Below are 21,669 nucleotides of genomic sequence, written 5' to 3' on the forward strand. Positions count from 1 at the left end.
AGTGGAGTACAGGGGGAGAATCCCCTCCCTCGCTCTGCTAGACACACTTCCCTTGATGCAGCCCAGGACACGGTTGGCTTTCTGGGCTGTGAGCACACATTGCTGGCTCACAGTCAGTTTTCCATCCACTAGAACCCCCAAGTCTTTCTTCGCAGGGCTGCTCTCCATCCACTCATTGCCCAGCCTGGATTTAGGTAAGAAGCGTTAAGAAGGACTTATGCTTGATTGTTGTATCTTCCCCTCCATAAGTTATGAAAATGTCTTTCAAGAAGGAATCCAAAATAATCTGTTGTACAACATATGTTCAATTTATAAACACATAAAAATCTGTAGCAGAGTACAAAACAGTATTAATACAGTAGTTTTATTTACATCATCAGTATGGGATATTTTACATGTACAATTCAGTCTCCTCTTTCAAAAGGGCCAAGCTTGCAATCACCAATTTTTTTGAAGGTATGAAATTTAATAAAACCTTCAACTTATCAAGTGTGTACTCAGGAAACACACTGTACAATTACAAACTAAATTAAATGTATAAAAAATAAAAATAACTTAAGAGTGGCACTGCTGATGTATATTCTCTTTCAAACTACTTTCAGTAGTAGTTTCATCATTCATTCTCTTTTTCTCAATATAGATCATGGCTCAGGAGAGACAGGGAATATCTTGTAATTTAGAATTCAGCTCAGGTGGGATCCTGCAAAGTTAAGAGGAAGCTGACACAGCACGTTTAGATTTGGCCTCCTAGCCCACAAGTAGCTAAAGCAGTCCTTTTGTGCAGACAATACTCTCTTTAACAAAGACCTTTGCAACATATTAATCTATTCAGGCAAGTCAGTGGTTGATTATTTTGTTGTACTAGTCACTATCATATTCCTCTATTTTTAATTCATCTTCCTCCATGACTGCTTGAGCTGCAACAGGCTGAGGCTGGCTGCCAGGTAGTTCACTTCCACTGCACTGGCTCGGAGAGAGAGGGAATCCATCCAATTCATTCTTATTCGTTCCATTTTTCTCCATCTGTGCAGCCATCTCCATAGCATGCATATCGGTACAGTCCTCCTCAGAGCTAACGAATAAGTCTGGTATCCCAGGATCTTTATCAGTAAGTGTTTCAAGCTTTAACCTGTAAAATTACCATTGCGACAGGAAGTTACCGTGAGAAAGCATCTGCTGTCTCACACAGAAGCTGCAACAGAAAAGACTGCCCGGGAACCACATCCCTCACCCCTCTTCACTGGTACTTAACAGCTCTCTCCTTTGCTGGCAGTAATCCCCAGTTAACTCACACTATACACATTCTGTGCTTACATCACTACCTTTGGTATTATGTTTTTACAGCTCTGCTCGTCTTCCAGGTATAGATAATTGTACCCAGAACTCAATACCGACCACTTACATGACAGCCTACAGAAGACAGGAGCTCCTCTTAGGGAGAGGGCAGCCCTACCTGGCCTCAAACCACAGCAACAGCAAAATACCAAATCATGGTCATGCTCCTTAGCTGTCCCAGTACCCACTGTTGCTTCAAGTGTCTTCCTTACAGTAACAGAGGTTTTGATGGGCTTCCCTCACTCACAGAACTGCTAACAGTCCGGTTACTGACAACAGCCCATGGTACATTAGACCCTTTCCAAGCAAAGCAAATATCCTTTAGGACAGGAAGCAATTTAACTGAAACAGTCAAAATTTTAAAAAAAAAAAAAAAAAGTGGAAAGGAAATCTTTCTATATTTTGTAATTTCTTTTATTATTTGGACTTCTCAATCTTTCAAGCATCTCTACATCAGCATGTCACCAATGTTCCTTTAATATTTTCCCACTTTGCCTGGGAATAATAAACACTTAGTTACTGACAAAAACTCATCCTGACACCAATTCCAGCTGATCAAATACTATGCACTCTCCTCAATAGCAGTTTTCTTACTGTAGTACCATTCCAATAATAAATATAATGAAAATAAATACAATATTCTTATTTCCATTGAAACACCTGCACATAAGTTATTTTAAGGACCGATTAATAAACAAATTAATTTTCAATTAGGATTCCTGAAGGAAGCAAATGCTTACTAAAATACCTATGTTTCTCTCTGTTTCCTTTCCAAAACAGTGAACAAATGAAAAAGGATTACAGTGTTTTCAGAAGAAAAGTTACCTCTCAAATAAAACTAAGTGACACACACCAAACTTAGTTATTAGTGTAGATACAAAACATTTATCAATATTTAAAGGTATGCTGCAGACAAAATTAATGGCATAACAAAGTCTGCAATTGATTTATAGTTACAAACATTTAGACAAGGGAGACTGCAAAGACATTAGAGACACTTCCCTTTCTTCCTGACTAGCAACCAAAATGGCTTTTAATACAAAAGTTGGGGAACAGGGTGGTTCTTGGGTAATACAGTCTTTAACTATGAAATACTGGCCTGTAATTTGAAGTCAGACAGCAAAAACCACAGGAATAAATGAGAAGCTCTGTCAGATGCCCTAACAAACTCTCTCTCTTTGTTAAGAGAAAAGAGTTAGTCTCATTCCAGCTGTGATCTTGATCCTTTATTAGAAACAGACCACCACAACTAAAACTTTTTCTAAATTTCAGAGCTATCAAAGGTATCGACATGTAACTGAGAATCTACTAGTATAAGTGATGCCTCTAATTCAGAAGGCTCACTAGAGTCAAAAATATAACATCATGCCACATCACCCCATGAGCACTACATAATCTGTAAGTAGGGCACTACAGTCTCACAGTTGAAATAAAAAGTATTTTTTCAATATTTAACGCCTAAAACAGAGGAACTTCAGTAGGTATTTTTATTAAAAACATGGATTCTAAACAAAGGTTTACTGTAAGTAGTCCAATAGGCAAAAATTCCACAAAATAATACCCAGTGCTGCTAGCTAATTTCAGAGGAAGCACTCATTAAAATATTTTGTAGTTCCACAGATATACAAATGCTTCAAAGGAAATAAGAATGATTTCCCATTATACATTCTTATACCTCTAACTAACATGCATGTGAACAGACTGTTTTACCAAACTTCCAGATTAATGTTGACAAACAATAGGCAAACTGCACTATACTCTTTGCATCAATTCAGTTTTATTCTCATATAAATGTTTTTGATTGTAAAAAAATATTTTAGTCGGATCATGCACTGGAGAAATATAAACATGTCTAGGACAGAGCTAATATCTGATACAATAGAAAAGAAAGTTAAACCAGGATTAAAAGCAAGACTATAGAAAAATGTTGCTACTGACATTGTAATGAAAAATAGATTTGAACTGGAAAGAGTTTTAAAAGGCAAAATACAAAATTACCATGCTGCAAATGAGGGAAAATGTCACATCATAGATGTACACCGAAGATGTTTCTCTATGAAAGGGTTCTTTCCTCAATATATTAAGAAAGTCTTACAGACTAAATACAGAAGTCAAGTTTACCTTCCAAAATGTCTTTTCAGTGGCAGCCTCCCAATGTCTTGGATAAAAGCAATCTGAGCTAAGAACAAAGAATCACCAGTATCATATTAGGTAGATCATAATGCACATACAATTAAACATACTGGAAAATAAATAATTCATAAGTTTAGTCAAATGTTCCTATATATATTTGCAATTATTTTAGATACCAAAACACTGCATTAGTGTCTATGTTTGTTGGTTTTCTCAAACTGCTTACTTCACCATATTTACAGATGGCCTACATATTAAAAAAATGTCAATACTCATCAACTGTGTATTTATGATGTAGTTATTATTCCATAGCCTACAAAATAAATTCATCTTGATGTCAAGGCCTTAGTTAAGACATGATACCTTTTATTAGAAGTAATTAACACAGCATGTGACCCAGCTGTCTAAACAATAATTTTTGGATTATGTACTACACCAAGTAAATTTTTCTGCATGACCTGTGTGCTATTGGATTATCTCAGGTTACACATTTTTTTTAATCCACTGCAAACTTGGATTTTGTTTACTTTATCTGGGAAAGGCCTTTTAAAGCCTTTTAAGTCGTTGATGTTACTGGAATCAATAAGCAACAAATATCTAGTTAATATTGGCTACTAGGTTTCCAAGTCTTCTCACCAAATCCTCTGGTAAATTTAAGAGAGTTCTAAGCCTAAGAGAACAACTTCACTAATGAATTTTGGTAAATAATTAATGAATAGGAAGTGGGGAGAGGGGTATGAGGTAATAGTTAACTCTTGCAGTGGAAATAAGTTGCCAATAAGTTCTGCAGCAATCCGTGCTAGGACCTGACCTATCCAGTAAACTCTTTAACATAACCTTGTGATAAAAGGGGGTGAAGAGTGAAACGAGCAAGTTTGCCCATGCCACACAGTTAGACAAGCTAGTAAAGACATGGGCAGGCAGAAAGACTATGCAAGGACCTTAAGAGAGTGAGAGAGCATCATGATGAAATTGAGTACACAGATACCAGAAATTCATGCATAAAAAAAAAAAGCAGAAATTATTTCCAATACTCCAACATGAGGACCATCTTACACATTTATAAAGCATCACATACGCCCCACTTCTGCCAAGAGAGATACTTCATAGAATCTTAGAATGGTTTGAGTTCCTTAAAGATCACCTAGTTCCAACCATATTGGAAATTTTATATTTAAATTTTAATTCTTTCAGTTACGTAAGTTTTTAAAAAGTTCTTCATGTTGCTTCAAACCTAACAGGACCGCTTTAATTTTGGCTGTTACTATAAATATTTTAATATCGGCTATATGCATTTATCAAAAGTACTTTTTTTACTGAGGCAAAACCACAGATAGTACTGACGTGTTGGGTTACAAAATGTTTCAGTATGCAAAAAAAAAAAAAAAGAGTCCACAATCAGGAGTTACACCCATCTTACCCTGGTTTCTCATTGGATTTGCTAACATAGCAAGATAAGGCAATAGCTCTGTCTGAAGACACTCGGGTGGTAAACAGAAGCTTGAAAAGAGAGATTTTGCAGCAAGACAATTTTCTTGATACTGTAAGAATTGGAGGAAATAGAAACATAAGTAAAAAACCTGGTAAATCCTTATTAATGTAGATATTCTGTACCAAAAAAGGCAGACTTCCTTTTTGCCTGCTGGATGACTATACACAAGTTGCTAAAAAATTAGACCAGAAAAAAAGATAATCAGAGTTAACATATACAGATCATAAAAATGGTAAAATTCCTTCATTTTTGTCTTTTGCTGGGCATTAAGATTTCCAGAAAATATTTATCCCTTGATTACAGATTTCCCCACCTATCCAGACCAATATTTTCTGACAGATACAGCAAGAGAAGTGTTAGTTCAAACACTAAAAACTGCCAAGAGCTTTGGTATCTCACGAACAACCTATTTCTGATAAACACATAAAACATAATTCCAGTAATTTGTTCAATTTACACAACAGTTTAATGTGATTTAAACTGCACAAAAATTTAAACTTAGTTTTAGGAACACTTTATAATATTCCAACACTAATTGTGTCTCCATTAATTTAAGACTCTCCCAGCAGTATAATAACTTGAACACGGGAATGGGATTTTGTCAGAGAACTCCAATTTATTTTTTCATTAACAGAATAATACAAATGTAACTATTCAAGCAAATGCTTTTTAGAAGTGCTTTTAGAAGTACCAAAGTAGGATATTTGACAAATTTAGCACTGTGACAAAATCACAGAATCAATAGAAGGGTTTGTGTTGAAAAGGACCTTAAAGATCAGCCGGTTCCAACCCACCTGCCCCGGGCAGGGACACCTTCCACCAGCCCAGGTTGCCCAAAGCCCCGTCCAACCTGGCCTTGAACCCTTCCAGGGAGGGGGCAGCCACAGCTGCTCTGGGAAACCTGTGCCAGGGCCTCACCACCCTCACAATAAAGAACTTCTACCTTACATCTAACCTAAATCTGCCCTCTTTCAGCTTAAAACTGTTGCCCCTCATACTATCCCTTCATCCCCTGATAGAGAATCCCTCCCCTTCTTCCCTGTAGCCCCTTTAACTCCTGGGAGGCTGCTCTAAGGTCTCCCTGGAGCCTTCTCTCCTCCAGCTGAACCCCCCAACTCTCCCAGCCTGTCCTCACAGGGGGTGCTCCAGCCCCCTGAGCATCTTCGTGGTCTCCTCTGGACCCACTCAAGCAGATCCGTGTCCTTCTGCTATTGGTGCCCCCAGAGCTGGACCCAGCACTGCAGGGGGGTCTCACAATAGCAGAATACAGGGGGAGAATCCCCCCCCCGCCCTGCTGCCCACCCTGCTCTGGGTGCAGCCCAGCACACGGTTGGCTTTCTGGGCTGTGAGCACACATTGCTGGCTCATGTTGAGCTTCTCATCAACCAACACCCCCAAGTCCTTCTCCTCAGGGCCGCTCTCCATCCACTCATCCCCCAGCCTGTATCTGTGCTTGGGATTGCCCCGACCCATGTGCAGGACCTTGCACTTGGCCTTGTTGAACAACATGAGGTTCACACAGGCCCACCTCTCCAGTATATCCAGGTCCCTCTGGATGGCACATCCCTTCCCTCCAGCAAATCAACTGCACTACACTTGGTGTCATCTATACTACTCAACTGTCATACCTTACAAAAAAAAAAAAAAAACAAACCCACCCTAAAAGTCAAGAATTTACCTTTTTATTGATAAAGAACCACTGGGGTTTATGTAAAGGCCGGAACCCCATCCCTCCTTGGTGGTGGGCAAAGGCTCTGGACCTATTTGAATGTATCACTCCTCGGGTAGCCACAGATGCACTGTATTTTTCCATCACAAGCCGTGTCTAAGAGAGAAATTGATGATTATGTGAACTCAAGGACTCTGTACAGTGTGTCTCATTTCAAGTAAAGCACGCTTCGTAATCGCAGTGACATGACATGCCCAGAATATATTTAGATCACTGTGAAACTTTTACTGAAAGTGGCTGAATGGAAAAGATAGCTCAATTACTCAATGGACATCGCATACAGACTCAAATACATTTTTAGCGTAAATATGTCTTATTTTAAAATATTTTGTAAATATTTTACAAACACTATAACCCACTATAACAAAATACTAACAGAAGCCAGACAAAAAGTTGTACCTGCATCTCTTCTACAGGTGATGCACTTTAGCATTCATTAACAATTCACTGTTACACTCAAATAAGTTTGAAGTAAACATTCACAAACAGTTAGAGAAAAGTCTAGAAGCTCAGTGTCACAGTATTAAAAAAAAAAGTAGGTGTGCATAAAAAGATGACACTTACACTCCAATTACTACAAAGGACATCCGCAGTGCTCAAATATTCACTGGCTCTTACTACATCATCTATATCAGAAAAAAAGTCTACGTAGTTCTGATGAAGGTATAAATTAAACATGCTTCCAGACATATGTGATTTTTCCACAATAGCCTATTAGGAAAAAAAAAGCTCTAGTTTTACACAGTGTATAAGGAAAAACATCCTATAAAAGTTATGGTACATTTAGATGGTTAGGGAGCTGGCACACAATCTACAAAGTGATGCTTATATACAAAAGGGAGGTTGGTTTGCTCCCAGAGAAGGCTAATGGTGGGAATTGAGGAGGCAGAAGTCATTGCTGTCTTAACTCTCTTAATGAGTGGTAACAGAAAGGTGAACCCTTGACTCTTCTTGGCAACAACACAGCAGAAGGATCAGAGGTAACAATCCCAGGCTGCAGCAAGGGAAAGTCCACCTTCCACCAGAAGTCCATCAGTGAGGTGAGAGAATTTCTACCCCTGGAAATGTTGAAAACTCGACAGATCAAGAGCCTGGGAACCTAATCTACCATTGAAGTTGCCTCCAAGGTTCTTTCCAAATTGTTCTGTAACTCAGACAGACTGAATACACATATATTAAGAGCAGTGACAAAACCACTGTTCTTGAGAATTTGCATCAATCACTTCAGAGTTTGTTTGGGTTTGATTTTTTCAAACCAAATTGGAATCTAATAGTTATTGCAGATGTACCTCAGGCTGAATAAGCAAGGTGTCTCGACGGTATTCTGATAAGTGAGCAGGCAGCTGAGGAAATTCTGATTCTGACACTGGTTCTCCTACAAAGGATTTTACAATTTTTAGTCTTTTAGTATGAGAGACGTTACATTTCTGCACATAATCAAAAAAAGCCAGAATACACACATTTCAGATCAAATTTTCAAAATTAGAATAAAAAATAGACAGAAGCAAGAACAGAGATGGGTAACTGCATGAACAGTAGTTTCTGTATATATGAGCATTCTTTTTAGCAACTGTCAACTCTACCAGCAACTAGATTATACCATTTCCAGTTTCCAGAAAAATCTTGATGCAGGCATAAGTACTTGATTATATAGTCAATATTGCATAGTCAATAACATGTAATAAATTACATTATATTTCATGTAACAGATTTAATTTTTTTCATATTCCCTCATCTCACCATTTCTTCCCAGATCATTTTGAAACTGATATTGTGAATTATTACCAAAACACGTACAGCAAATGGCATTATGGCTCCTGATTTAGCTGAGTGCAGACGCTACTAGTTTAATAAGTACCAAATGCTTATGAATCACAGGTTTTAAATGTAAAAAAAACCAGTACTGTATCCACACACAGGGAGCAGATGGCTTCTGTATATTTACAGAATCTCAGTGACTAAAAAGTAGAACTTTCAGTAGCAGTAAGGTGGAAGTTATTTGGAGAGATGGAAAGGGAGATGGGGTACAACAGAAGTGGATAAGATTTTCAAGTCAGAAAGGAGAGAGCACGTATGTCTGTTAAAGGGAAACACAGAGTTAAGATAGAAAATAGGGAGGAAAAGACAGCAGATACACAAATAAGGGAAGCCGTAGCTATGAGGCTGCAGGGATGTTTTGTAACCTTTAGGAATACAGATGAATATAGAACATAACCATAAAACAATGTATTATTCTGCAGAAAAGCAGTATTGCTTTTGTACAGAACAACAAATGTGCTGGATATCTACTGAGCTGTGTGTGCATGACAGCACATGAATCTAATGCAACTAGAGCTGTGTAATTTTAATACATACATGTAATACATCTTAAATGAAACATTTATTTACCTAATAGATATAGACAGCTGCAATCTCAGTTACAACAAACTTTTATTCCTCTTTTAATACTGTTATTGATGACCAAACATGCGAATTAGAGGTCACTCCAAGCCTTACTTAAGCAAATCTAGCTATCAGAAACTGACATGCTTTGCCCATTGAAAGGAAGAATAAATCAAAGTTTTCTTACTTTTGCAATAAATTATTTTCCCCAGAGCATGGAAAAGAAAGATGGAAGCATCTTTGCCACCAATAGCTTGTATCTCCTGGTCTTCTGAAGTATCAGATTTACTTTTCCTTCCTACTTTTGATACTGCAACTGCTTCATGTTTTAGTCTGGAGATCCTTTTCTTCCTTGACCAAAACTCCTTCTCCAATGAGCAGTCTATCAATAAAAGCAAAACTACAATCAGGATACAGTATGTGAATCCAAGAAAGTTTTCTATTGCTACTGCTAATGTTCTAAATAAATGAATAATAATTAAAAAAAAAACCAAACTAACAGAAAAGATTATATAAATAGAGGCACTAACAGAAAACTCATTTATTAGGAAGACGACCCAGACACCTAAACTAGCATGCTTCATTCCACTTCTCTACCTGAACCTACAGCTGAGCTGCAAAGTACTTTTTTGGATAATAAATATCTGTCTTTAAAAAAGCTACCATTCTTGCTTATTCATTCTAGTTCTGATGCATCCTCGAGTTGCTTTTCTTAAAAATTTCTTATTTATAAAGTACAAGTGCAAATATATTTAAATTATATTTCAGTTACCTTCTGTTCACTTACCAATTTATCTTCTATTTGCATTATCTGTATAATACCCTCACTGAAATATGAGGCAGCAAAGGAATCCTTTCGTTTAGGTGATTCTTCCAACAGCCTACAAATTTCCATGATGTTTTGAGCTCCAAGGAATAAAACTCTCCTTCTACTCCAATTTAGAACTCAAAAATTTTCATCCACAATTTGATTTAGTGACAGGTGAACATTCCTTATCGAGCTATGAGAACTTATCCTTTAAATAATTATCCTTCTTTTCTCCCACAATTACCATTAATACTCCTAGAAAGTGAATGTATCACTTGTGGTTACACATATACACAAGTGAAGAAAGAAAATATACACGCAAAACTAATACTGAATTCTCAGGAGATCAACAAGGAGGCGAGGTGTCTCTAAAATTTACAAAATATCACTGGCTATCATTTACCTAACTGAAATACCTAAACAACTAAAAAATTTCTGCTCAACATGATAGAGGCTCTTCTCAATCTGTTACAGAAAAAGCAAGAGAATATTCAGTGTAGCATGACTTGAGTACATGATGCTGAGATGTCATGTACAGCAGCTGTCATGCCATATGTCTTTGTGTTCTCACAAGTCCCATTTATAACTTTCATGTTTTTACTGTTCCAAGGTAATTTATTAAAAATTACACAAACTGGTCATTTTAATACTATTTAGATTTTCTAGAGTATGTAGAAGCTACTTAATGAGCTACTGCAAACCTCCAGTATCACTAACCTACTATTTATTAACTTAATGGCTTTATCATCAAAATGGCTTTACTGAGAGGAATTTATTTTTCTCATTAATACAGAACAATACAAACTTTGTATACTAGAAGACAACATCGGAAGAATTTAGTTTCCACGTTTGCAAGTTAAAACTTAGAAACTTTACTCTTTCCCTCATGTAATTTAACACAGCTAAATTAATGTCAATAAATTCTAAAACTCCTTACAACAAGGACTTGAACTGCATTTAATCCTGTACTCATGAGCACATTTTCTATTTGCAAGGTGGATGGAAGAGAAAATGAGTAAAAGCAGCAACATCATTGCTAGCTTTACAACATACAGCAGAAGACAACTGTTGAATTCAGTTCCTTATTTCTAATAATTGTTAATCTTAACAGTTAGTGATTCCCAGTGCTTATAAAAGATATGACGGTAAGTCTCCTGTTTTCTTTCAATGTTGAAACATTTAAAATAATCATGAACTAAGTCTGATTGGAGCATTGTCCAACCAAGTACTTTGATGACTACTAAAACACCGAACTTCAAAGTTATTCTATAATACACTCAGTAACTTCGTAGCAGGTCATGCCACCTCACAGCTTTTCAATTTACCTACAGTCATAGGAACTCCAAAGCAAAAATCAGTCATTACATAAATTCTGTACACAGAGATAATGGACTCTTTCAGAAATGCTTTAAGGGTAGAGATAAGGACATGAAGAAGTATAAGAACAGTTAAGACACCCCTTCCAAATTAAGGTTGCTCATAAAAGCTTTGAACAGTAAATACAGACCAATAGCAAAGATATCAAGAAGAAAAGACAGCAGTCCATTAAATTACCTCAACACATAGATAGCAGATATTACTCACTTTAAAGACTACAACAGTCTCGAAATGAAACATTTTCAGCACTAAAACAACCAAACCCACACCTTTATGCCTTTTATTCCTGCTCCAGGGTAGCATGTCAAAAATGTTTTTGCACAGCTCACCCAGCTGTGTGTGAATACCTTTAAGGCAGAAATGGTCAAAATGTCATTGACTTAACAAAATCATATGTATTTACCTTTCATAGAAGAAAACTGAAGACTGTTTATTGCACTTCTTATGTCACCTGAACAACCTCTGCAAAGCAACTCCAGAGAAGTTCTATCAAGAGTATAATTCTTGTCTCTATTCTACAAGGAAAAGCAACATTCAAAGTAACAAGAAAAACTAGGAAAAGGAGTATTTGAATATTATTCTGGCTGTAGGAACCCACCTCTGAAACACACTGCATGACCATCCACCATGTGCTCAAAACCATGTAATACTGCTAACTTTAAAACATTTAAACACTTTGCCACATTTTATATAGCAATATTAAAGAGAATAATGCACATAATTCTTTATGAGGTGTCACTTGGACTTGGTTGTAATCAAAACAGTTTAGGAATACTACAGGATTTAGGTTCATGACCTCTTCTGGCCTTGCTGGATACAATGAAAACTACTTCTATTCCTATCACTTGTTTCATATATATATATAGTTTCTGCAAGAGGTAGAACAATTTTCAGAAGTAACTTTGAAGACTCAGACGAACAATCAAGTGGAATTAAAAACAAGACCCCTTTCCATCTGTCCCTTGTTTTTCTGTCAGGGGGATTGGTGCTTTTTTGGGGGCATGTGGGGCTCTGCTGTCAAAGATCAAACAAATACAGTAACAAATATAAGTAACGTAATTCAGACATAAAAGTCTGAAATCTTTTGGTCCTAGCACTGCACAGAAGTTAATAGTTTTGACAACTTACCGTAATAGCTTCTGTTGTAGCTATTCGATTAAGAACTTTCATCATATTTGTTGGTGCAACAGGCTTGAAACTGTTGAATTTCATTTAAAAAAAATTAATTAGTTTCTGACTTCTCATTTATTTCAATCAAGTTTTAATGAGATAAAAGATCTTACCTAATATTGGATATACACAACTCTTCCAGAATTTCCGTTGGGAACAGTAACCTCTGGTTGCTGTCTCCACTGAAGTTATCAGATATTATAAATATAAGGGGACATCTACTTCTACGAACAAATTTCCTAAATTGAAAAAGAAGCAAGCATAATAAGAATCAAACTCTAGTTTACTGCAAGTGGCTAAAGCTAATCATTATAAACTTAGCTGCGACCGACCTGAGAATTTCATGTAGACTGCTAGGCTCTCGATAGAATTGGTTAGGTATGTCCTGTTCAAAACAAATGAACGGCCATCATTACATTCAGATGTAAATATTCTTTCCCACAGACTGACTGTTATGGCACACTATGCTGCTACACATTTTTCTTTCTAGTTAGCTTGCTTTCGACTAAATTTGAATGTGTCTAACACAGAAAACAACGAAGATAAAGATAAAAAAAGACAAAGATTAAAAAACCACAACACACAGTATTTCTTGCTTTCATTATGGAAAACAATCATCTAAAAAGAAACATTTCCTTTCTGTCCTTGTTTCCTAAGAAACAGCCTTGGGTGATTACACTGCCTGCTATACAGAGTTTTACTCAGAGAATAAACACTCAAGGCAGCAGCTCCATTGAGGAAGATGGCAGGATACACTACTTGAGATATGAGAGAACCTACACAAGAAAGTGACTCCTTTATGAAGAAAAGTCACCGTAGACTGCGCTTCCTAAATTCTACAGTGCATCACATTATTCAGCTAGAATTTTTGTCTCATCCATTCTCTTTCTTGAAAGTTTAGAGACAATTTGACTACCATAATTCATAAATTCCTCTCAGAAAAAATAAAAACCTTGTAAAGAAAATGCTATCGAAACATATTCCTAAATAAGCAAAAATAAAGTCTTCTCCTGTACCTTCCAGTATGGCTCACAAACCTTCAGAGTTCACATCTCTGCCCTAAGTAACACTCCCCGCTTAAGACCAGGGAATGCTAAATTTCAAATGCTTTCTGTGTGATTCTCACGTACCTTCTACGCTCTCGTGCATCCGTAAGCAACAGGAATAGTGGGGGGGGGGGGTGTTTCCCCCACTCCTCCTGTTTATACACATAACTGTTTCTAGAAAGCTAATCACAAAGAAACATAAGTATGACTTTTCAATATTGTTTTGATCTACTTCTCAATACTCAATTACTTATTTCTGTACGCAATCCAGTCTCCAGTTTCTGCCTATTATCTTATATAGTTTAACTACAGGTAGAACTTGGTTCTAGACTGTTGTAGAGACTCAAAAAAGTAATAAAGAATTCATCTGCAGTAAAGCAGACTAACTTCTGGCAACACTAATCCACCAGCTGAAGCTAGCACGTCAATATTATAATAAAAGGTATTGTTTTCAAAACAAGATTTCACAAGTTTTCACTTACTTCAATAAGAATAATCTTTTTATCATTTTCTGAGGACTCCCCAAGCATCTGAAGTTTGTTATACTTATTTGCTCTTAACAGAAAATCTTGAAAGAGAGCTGCTTGGGCCTGACTCGGAAACGTATGAAAATTTGAGTCTGCAAAAGAAAACTAATTAAAAATATGTATCCTATATGATACCAAGTATAATATAAATACCCCCAAAAACTAATACCCACCCATGCTATTTTCTGACAGTAGCCATCAAACACCAGCAGCCAAGCCCTTTGGCAAACACATGACAAATACAAAAGAACTTTTAAAGGGTAGAATTCAGTTGAGGACCCAGATGAAGAGAGACTAACCTATTTTTATTTAACTGGCTCAAATGATATCCAGGCTATTACACAGCTCTCTATATTGACTTGAACTGTAAAAAAACCTAAGTCCCTTCTCAGATAAAAGCAAAAGAAAGATTCTTATTAAACACTTAGGATCTGACTTACAAGGATGTGGATCTGACTTCATATCTGACAAACACAAAAGAATGAAAAATACAAAATACATAAATCACAAAAGTAAGTGGAAGGGAAAAAAAATTACCATGGCCAAATATATTCCTTAACTCTTCTTTTGTGAAGTCTAAAGATACTGGATTGGTCCATTCTTGCACCTGAACACCAAGATCTTTTGCTAAAATTTGTAGAGTCACAGTCTTTCCACAACCAGCAGGACCAGTCAGTAGTAAAACAGAGCCAGCCTGTCACAAGGAAAAAAAAAAAAAAAAATCACAAACATCATAAAGACAGACTGAAAGTTGGCTGAAAATTAATACTGGTTGAATTTCTTCTAGTTGCTCTGGTAATGATTCTGGTTTTGCAATAAAAATTAAGTTAAGTTTTGTGTTATTGCTTTACCTGTTGAGTATTCAGATAGAAAGAGCTAAACCAGAACTCTGAAAGCCCTGCTCTCAGTTTTTAATGTATCCATTTAGTTAGCTGCACAGCATGTAGCCTACCAGCATAATAGATACCGAACTGGATAATGGGGTCTGAAGAACACTAGGCAAGACTGGTAAATTACACATATGTCTAAGAATGTCTCTTATCAATCAAGAAGTTAAAAACGCGCTGTTACATTAAGTCAGTGCAACTGGAAATTTTCCAAGATATTTAAAATTAATCTGTGGGAGACAAAATGTAGCTACAAGCACACACTGAAGAGGTATAAACTGACTGGATGCTAGAAAATAACGTTTCTGAGCAAAACCAGAATCTTAGCAGCATTAGCCCAAAACAAACGTACAAGCTCTAATCTGTGTTCTTAACAGATTTCTTATAATGCAATAGATACATAATCACTACCTCTAAGTTATAGTTTTTCTCTGAAATGAAAATAAAATTGAATCCAGCTCGTTTGTACAGTTTTATATCACTAGCTGCTAATTTTAGCAAGATTACCTGCTTTGGCTGTCTCTGAAATATGTGTATTTTTAACCAGGTTTCAACTTCTTCAATTTTCTTCTTTTGCACAGCAAGGTCACTCTAAAAGAAGATGAAAATATATGAAATGTATATATACAACTCTTAATTTCTAAGACCATAATGATGAGATTAAAGAACAGAAATATGCTGACTAAAATATTAACAGACATGCATGTGTATATTCCCGTTACCTATGTTACGCTAAGTAGAAGTAAGTGCAACAGTTAAGGATAATAATTTCAATTTATTTCCTCCAAAAACCAATTTTCTATTGCTTGCAGCTATGAAATAATGAATTATTTATTATTCCTAAAGTAACAACATTACCATCTAGCCTGTTTGTGTCAGTATGCTATACAGCTATTGCTGGAGCTGGTGCTTTTTAGGTTCTACTAACTCTAATACTACATAGGTTTTTGGAACTTCTGCAAATCTCATGCATCTTACTCATCTTGCAGCCTTTTAACTCAATTCCTCTCCAGAGAGGAGCTATTAAATATTTAAATATAAAATACAAGTATTACACTAACTTACCTACATCATCCAGCACTCAAAGCTAACAAATGGATAGTTAACATACATGCTGATACCTTTAAAACACACTGCAAAAAAGCTGCTCCGTGAGCAGAACCAGTAAAGACAGGTTTACTACAGATCTGAGTCCTTTCTCCTAGAAGCGCTAGGGTACCACAACACCACACCCCTCACAAAGTCACACCTAAGATGCATCAAGCAAGTAAGAGAGAGCACAAACTGCAATTAGTCAAAGTAGTCTGAACATGCTAACAGAGCTAATTGCTCTCTATAACATGCAAAATAATTTCTGTTATCTTTTCCATAATGAGTGCACTAACTCACTCTCTCTCTCTTTAGCTGTGGATTTTACTAGTACTTGGAGCTGTCAGATAGGGCTGAGATTCAGTTTAGGAGTGGATGGACAGCAAACAACATCTCGTTGGTAGCTTCATCTCCTCGGGAAGCTTGAGGAAAAATTACATCTCATATAGAGAAATAGCTCATTAAAATCTTACCCACAGGCAGTAAACAAATCAAACTAGTAGTTCACTGCCCTAATAAAATAGAATATACTTAGAACCTGACCGATACAGATTACAGAACAGAAGCACAACATGTTACACCACAATGTTACACTATAATGTCACTACTACATTAGCACTTAGAATAACTCTCACACCTGAGTTTCAGGTCTGTATCTATCTACCCATGGCTCATCTTGAGACTGGCTCCCGTCCTGTCTGGACTTGTTACAAGGCAGATCTACTGAAGACGACTTTGCTCTTTTTCTGGGCAGAACTTTGGTTTTGCTACTTTCTGGCACAGAAGACAGGTCTTTCTTCTTCCGCTGCTGGTTTCTTCCAGAGTTGCCTTCTAGTGGCTTCACAGGAACGGCACTAGAAGAAATATCTGTGTTTCCAAAGAAGTCATCAAATGAATGTGCCAACCAATCTGCTACCTGGTAAAATACAAACATTTTACTATTAATGTAGCACTCTCCTCCCCTTAACTGGGTACAGTTGTCTCTAGTAAATTGGAGATTTTTATCAAATGTATGTAAGAATCTCTCACAGATGTAAAGAATTTAATTACAGTTTAAAGTCATACTACTACATAGCAACAAACATGGGCATTTTTTGAATGTGTCAATCACAAGTTTCTTCAGCATTAGAAATAAGCGACACCTTACACGCTGTGATATTTTGTAGCAAACTGGCAAATCAGAACAAGTTGAAAACTTGAACACACACATTCAAACCAAAGAGGTAAAATTAAAATAGATACAAGAATGAAAAAATAGCATAAGCTTATTTATAGCATTGTTACACTAAGGTTAAGTTCATGTTGTCTCTGTATAGTTTCAGTATGTGGCTTTTTTTTTTTTTTTGAACATTTACAGTGCAATCATTGTGTTTTAAAAGTTAGAAATAGGCAATAGAGAAAAATTATTTAGGCAGCACAATAAAATCAGGTATTATTACTTGCCTATCACGTAAGAAAGCTTGGACTGATCTAGAATCAAACTGTCACATGTATCAGAAGTTTGTCTGACACTGATAGTGCTAACAGTACAAATATTTAATTTTGGATTTGAGAAATACCTTGCTAGGTCAGGTGTACAAACTCACATCCCAGAGCCGCTTTTCAGACTACCTGTGGTCCCAAAATAATATCACAGCGGTCACACACTCTGCTCTGCTAACACCCACACGATAAACTTTTAGCATAGGAATGATAACAGGCTGTATGCTGAAACACGCTTCTGTTAAAACGGGCATAACAGAATAGACATGTCATCTCCAAAAAGGTCTGTGAATACTCTACAGTTTACATGGCTTATAAATTAACGCAACAGACCATTACCAGACAAAACATCGTCTGAGAGTAAGTGGCATTAGCGATTGGGAAAGATGATTTGTCTCTGTACGGTTTAGTTCTAACGTTATTCTGACAATAGCTATTTTTAGTTGAATTTGCATATTTAACAGCAAGCCTGACACGACCGTAGTGAGAGGGTTTCCTTTTTACACACTGCGCCAGTAAGAAAAGAAATGTCTTACACATATTAAAAAAAAAAAAAAACAAAAACAAAAACAAAACACAAACAAACAAAAGAAAAACAAAAAACAAACAAACAAACAAAACCCAAAACCAAACCCAAACCGCACTGAAGAGAAACTGCCAACAAGACCAAGGAATAATTGTCGGGCCAGAAAATACCGCTAATCGCTAATCAGAGTTGCCGGACTCCTCGGAAACTGCAGAAACCTTCCTCAGGGCAGACTTTCGGCTGCAGCTCGCCCCGGCAGGCGGAGCAGCCCCCGAGCCCCCTCTCCCCCCCCGCTCCGCGGCCTACCTCCGGCGGCGCCGCCTGCCTTCCCGAGGAGCTTCCGGACATCCTCAGCCCGGGCAGGTCCGCTGCGACCGTCGGGCTTGAGGGAAGAACCCCGATCCCGGAGCGGCCGGTGACGAGGCAGCACCCGGAGGGGCTGAGACGGCCGCAGGACCGCGTGGGCCGAGCCCCGCCGGGCCGAGCCCCCTCACACCGCACTGCCCAGATCCCAGAGGCCCTTCTCCTGCTGCGGCTCTTAGCTGCCCGCGGTGCGCCTGATTGCCTGCCTGCCCTCCCGCCGGCCCAGCGGGAAAGGTGAGTGACGCCATCGGCGTGCGACGGCGGAAGTGGAGGCCCCCGCGCACGTGTCTCCTAGGCGACCAGCGGCCGCCGCCGGCGGCGCGGAGCGGCAGCATGAAGCGGCCCAACATCTTGCTCACTGGTGCGGGGCGGTGGTAGCGGCGGGCTGGGCCCAGGGCTGGCTCGGAGTGGGAGGACGCCGGCGGTGTCTGGGCCGTTCGGCTGCGGCGGGGCTGCCGGGGGTGCGGGCGGGGAGCGCGGCGGTGCCCGGGGCTGGGGCTTCTCCCCGCAGGCCCAGTTCGCAGCCTGAGGTGACTTGGGGTGTGAGGCCCTTGTGGAGGCAGTGCCAGGCTGCTCTGCGTGAAAACTTGAGGCCTTTCCATATTAGTTAGGGATGTTAATTGAAGCAAGGTTTACGTTTGCATCATCCCGATTAGAAAGAACGTTCACAAAATGAACGTTTTTTAAGTAGGTTGGGGGTTTTTTTAATACCTAGACATGGCTTTTTTTTTTTTTTTTTCCTCATCGTAGAGCTTTTTACTCCCTTTTTCTTACACAAACTTGCTAACGTTGACTGGCAAAACCCTTTTCGACTGCTTAGAAAGTTATTTGAAGAGGACTTGCATGCTTTTCTCTTCCCATTTCATATGGGGTTTTGTCTGTAGGTACTCCAGGTGTTGGGAAAACCACGCTCGGAAAAGAACTTGCGTCAAGAACAGAGATGACCTATATTAATGTGGGTGACATGGCAAAGGAAGGTAGGCCATAATAACAAAGTAGGCCATCATTATTTCTGTTTTGTATAACTGTATGCTTGTAGTGCATATATTATATATTAAAAGGCAGCTTATTTGCTTTGATAGAAGTACTTTTGGTACCATGAATCTAAAAAGCATTTATGTAACAGTAGTATACTTTGTATTAAGTAATAAATAACAAACTTATATGGATTTGTAAACAAAGTGTTTCTTGTGCTGAACACTGTCTTTGGTTTGCATCCTCCTGAAATAAACAGAACTATAAATAATTTTAAATAACTGCTGTTACTTCACAAGCTTCCACAAATTATTCTTGTTGCAGGAGAATTATATGAAGGTTTTGATGAGGAATATGATTGTCCAATTCTGGATGAAGACAGGGTAAGTCCAGCTTCAAAACCTGCCAGTTTTGTATTTTGACTTTATGTAATCTCAAATAACTTGCTTGTTTCTGTTTTGGTTTTTTGTTTGGGTTTTTTTTTTTCTGTAGGTAATTGATGAACTAGAAGATAAAATGAGTGAGGGTGGAGTTATTGTCGATTATCATGGCTGTGATTTTTTCCCTGAACGGTGGTTTCATATAGTATTTGTACTTCGTACAGAAAATTCATTTCTGTATGACAGACTTGAAAGCAGGTATGTCAATGGAGTAAATAAGGAGTAAAGTACTGTTGTGTGACTTTATTGGAGATTTTTCTAGGGTATAAATTGCCGATTTTCTATAGAATACTTCATAGTTGTCTGCATATTAAAACTATCAGTATTGTTCTTGTTTTCTAGGGGCTACAAAGGGAAAAAGCTGCAAGACAACATTCAGTGTGAAATTTTTCAGACACTTTATGAGGAAGCTATGTTGTCATATAGAGAGGAAATTGTACACCAGTTGCCCAGCAACACTCCAGAAGACCTAGAGAGAAATTTGGATCAGATTATGCAATGGATTGAGCAATGGATGAAGGACAACAATTGACATTTAGTGAAAAAGTAACTCTGTTGGATCTCTTCCTGGGAGGGTTTAGTAAATTACATTTTAAATTCTTGTCTGATAAATTAAAATTAAATTTATTGTCATTTGATGTGGTTGAGGACTGAAGGTTCAGAATAGCCAAGTTGTAAGGCTTTGGAACAGCCTCTGAAGTGCTCTGGGAAAGGCACACAGGAGAACTGACACACGTGAAAATTCAACAGTGAATGAAAGCATGAAAATGGCACTGATGCCCTTAGCAGCAGGGACTATGTTCAATAATTCAGGATTTTTTTGAGCTTACCATTATAACCAAACCTTTGCCCCCTCCCCAAGAAACCTGTAAAATCCTGATGGCAGTTAAGGAGCTTAGGTTTCTAAAGGGTAAGACAGCATTCTGAGGAGTTAGTCTGTTCCTGAATTGTTAAGCTAAAACCTGCTATATTCGACTGTATTCGTGAGTGTGTGGAGGCTGATGTTGAGTGAGGGGTGTATGATATAGTTTAAGCAGGGTGCTTTATTTTGGAGGGAAGAGACTTTGTAAGATATTTTAAAATTATTATGCAGAACAAGAATTACGGTGTAAGGTAACACTGACTCTATCTGCACTGGTGTGAAATATTAGTAAGTTTTCTCTCTCCTTTTTCTCTGTATTCTCCATCACCCATCCCAAACATGGAAGATATTTACCACTGTAAGTTTCTCAAGGAAATATATAATTTGGCAGGATAACAAACTGGCAACAATTCAGAACATGGTTACACTTAAAATACTGGCAGCCATCTGTTCTAATTTCTGGTTAAGACTGGGTCCCAGCAGGGCAGGGAAATGCAAAGTAGGAATAACCTTTCTTCACTGAAAAGGTGGCTTGTAAAGCCTTGTGAATGATTCTGTAGAAAGTGCTTGCTAATAAACTTTTCATATACACAAGTTTGAATAGTGAAACTATGAAAATTTCTACTGTACAGAGTACAATGGTCACATATTTAAGATGCTATTTTTTATTCCAAATTTGGTACCGATTTTTTTGTGAGACTCACAGAGGAATTCTGCATCAGCAATCTGCCCCTTGTATAAACTGAAATGGTGAAAAATCTGGAGTTCCCTTGCAGGATCGGGACCAAACGCTGTGGAAACACACACGTGTGTGTATTGAACAGCCGCTGTGAGGGTTATTGCTTGAATAAATGGATTGAATAAACCTGGAAACCAGGTGGAGCGCCATCTCGCGGGGTTGGAAGCATCTGGCCAACACCAGTTCTGGAGAACGCTTTGAATGTTTCCATGTTTCTAAAAATTGTTCGGGAATTCTGTAAATGCTGTTGCGGTTGGGGGGCGGGGGCTGTAAGCAGAACTCAGACCTCTAGTAAAATCTAAAAAAT

General features: G+C 37.9%; 2 protein-coding genes across 2 annotated transcripts; one reads left to right on the forward strand and one right to left on the reverse strand.

Moving 5' to 3' along the window:
• Positions 1-295: 295 nt before the first annotated feature.
• Positions 296-18,497, reverse strand: RAD17 (RAD17 checkpoint clamp loader component). The gene is made up of 16 exons (XM_074932611.1): positions 18,290-18,497; positions 16,613-16,891; positions 15,394-15,477; positions 14,537-14,693; positions 13,955-14,091; positions 12,759-12,811; positions 12,540-12,665; positions 12,385-12,454; positions 11,660-11,771; positions 9,259-9,453; positions 7,979-8,064; positions 7,254-7,400; positions 6,639-6,785; positions 4,889-5,009; positions 3,457-3,514; positions 296-1,129 (listed from the first exon to the last, which is right to left on the reverse strand). The coding sequence occupies exons 1-16, from the start codon at positions 18,329-18,331 to the stop codon at positions 862-864; spliced, it is 2,082 nt and encodes a 693-aa protein (XP_074788712.1). The 5' UTR covers positions 18,332-18,497; the 3' UTR covers positions 296-861.
• Positions 18,498-18,620: 123 nt separating this feature from the next.
• AK6 (adenylate kinase 6) lies at positions 18,621-20,399 on the forward strand. Its single transcript, XM_074931857.1, has 5 exons — positions 18,621-18,707; positions 19,231-19,323; positions 19,646-19,704; positions 19,814-19,959; positions 20,104-20,399. The coding sequence occupies exons 1-5, from the start codon at positions 18,680-18,682 to the stop codon at positions 20,291-20,293; spliced, it is 516 nt and encodes a 171-aa protein (XP_074787958.1). The 5' UTR covers positions 18,621-18,679; the 3' UTR covers positions 20,294-20,399.
• The last annotated feature ends 1,270 nt before the right edge of the window (positions 20,400-21,669 follow it).

The sequence above is a fragment of the Athene noctua genome, chromosome Z (assembly GCF_965140245.1).
Source record: "Athene noctua chromosome Z, bAthNoc1.hap1.1, whole genome shotgun sequence".
Classification (NCBI taxonomy): Eukaryota; Metazoa; Chordata; class Aves; order Strigiformes; family Strigidae; genus Athene; species Athene noctua.

Bases quoted from the DNA above. Each gene is read 5' to 3' on its own strand.
- RAD17 (XM_074932611.1), bottom strand. From the start codon at position 18,331: ATGTCCGGAAGCTCCTCGGGAAGGCAGGCGGCGCCGCCGGAG. The intron at 11,772-12,384 runs GTAAGTTGTCAA...TTTTCCTTGTAG, and splicing joins CTACAACAGAAGCTATTACG to AATAGAGACAAGAATTATAC. The intron at 1,130-3,456 runs GTAAACTTGACT...GTAATTTTACAG, and splicing joins CTGAAAAGACATTTTGGAAG to GTTAAAGCTTGAAACACTTA.
- AK6 (XM_074931857.1), top strand. From the start codon at position 18,680: ATGAAGCGGCCCAACATCTTGCTCACTG. The intron at 18,708-19,230 runs GTGCGGGGCGGT...TTTTGTCTGTAG, and splicing joins GCCCAACATCTTGCTCACTG to GTACTCCAGGTGTTGGGAAA. The intron at 19,960-20,103 runs GTATGTCAATGG...CTTGTTTTCTAG, and splicing joins TATGACAGACTTGAAAGCAG to GGGCTACAAAGGGAAAAAGC.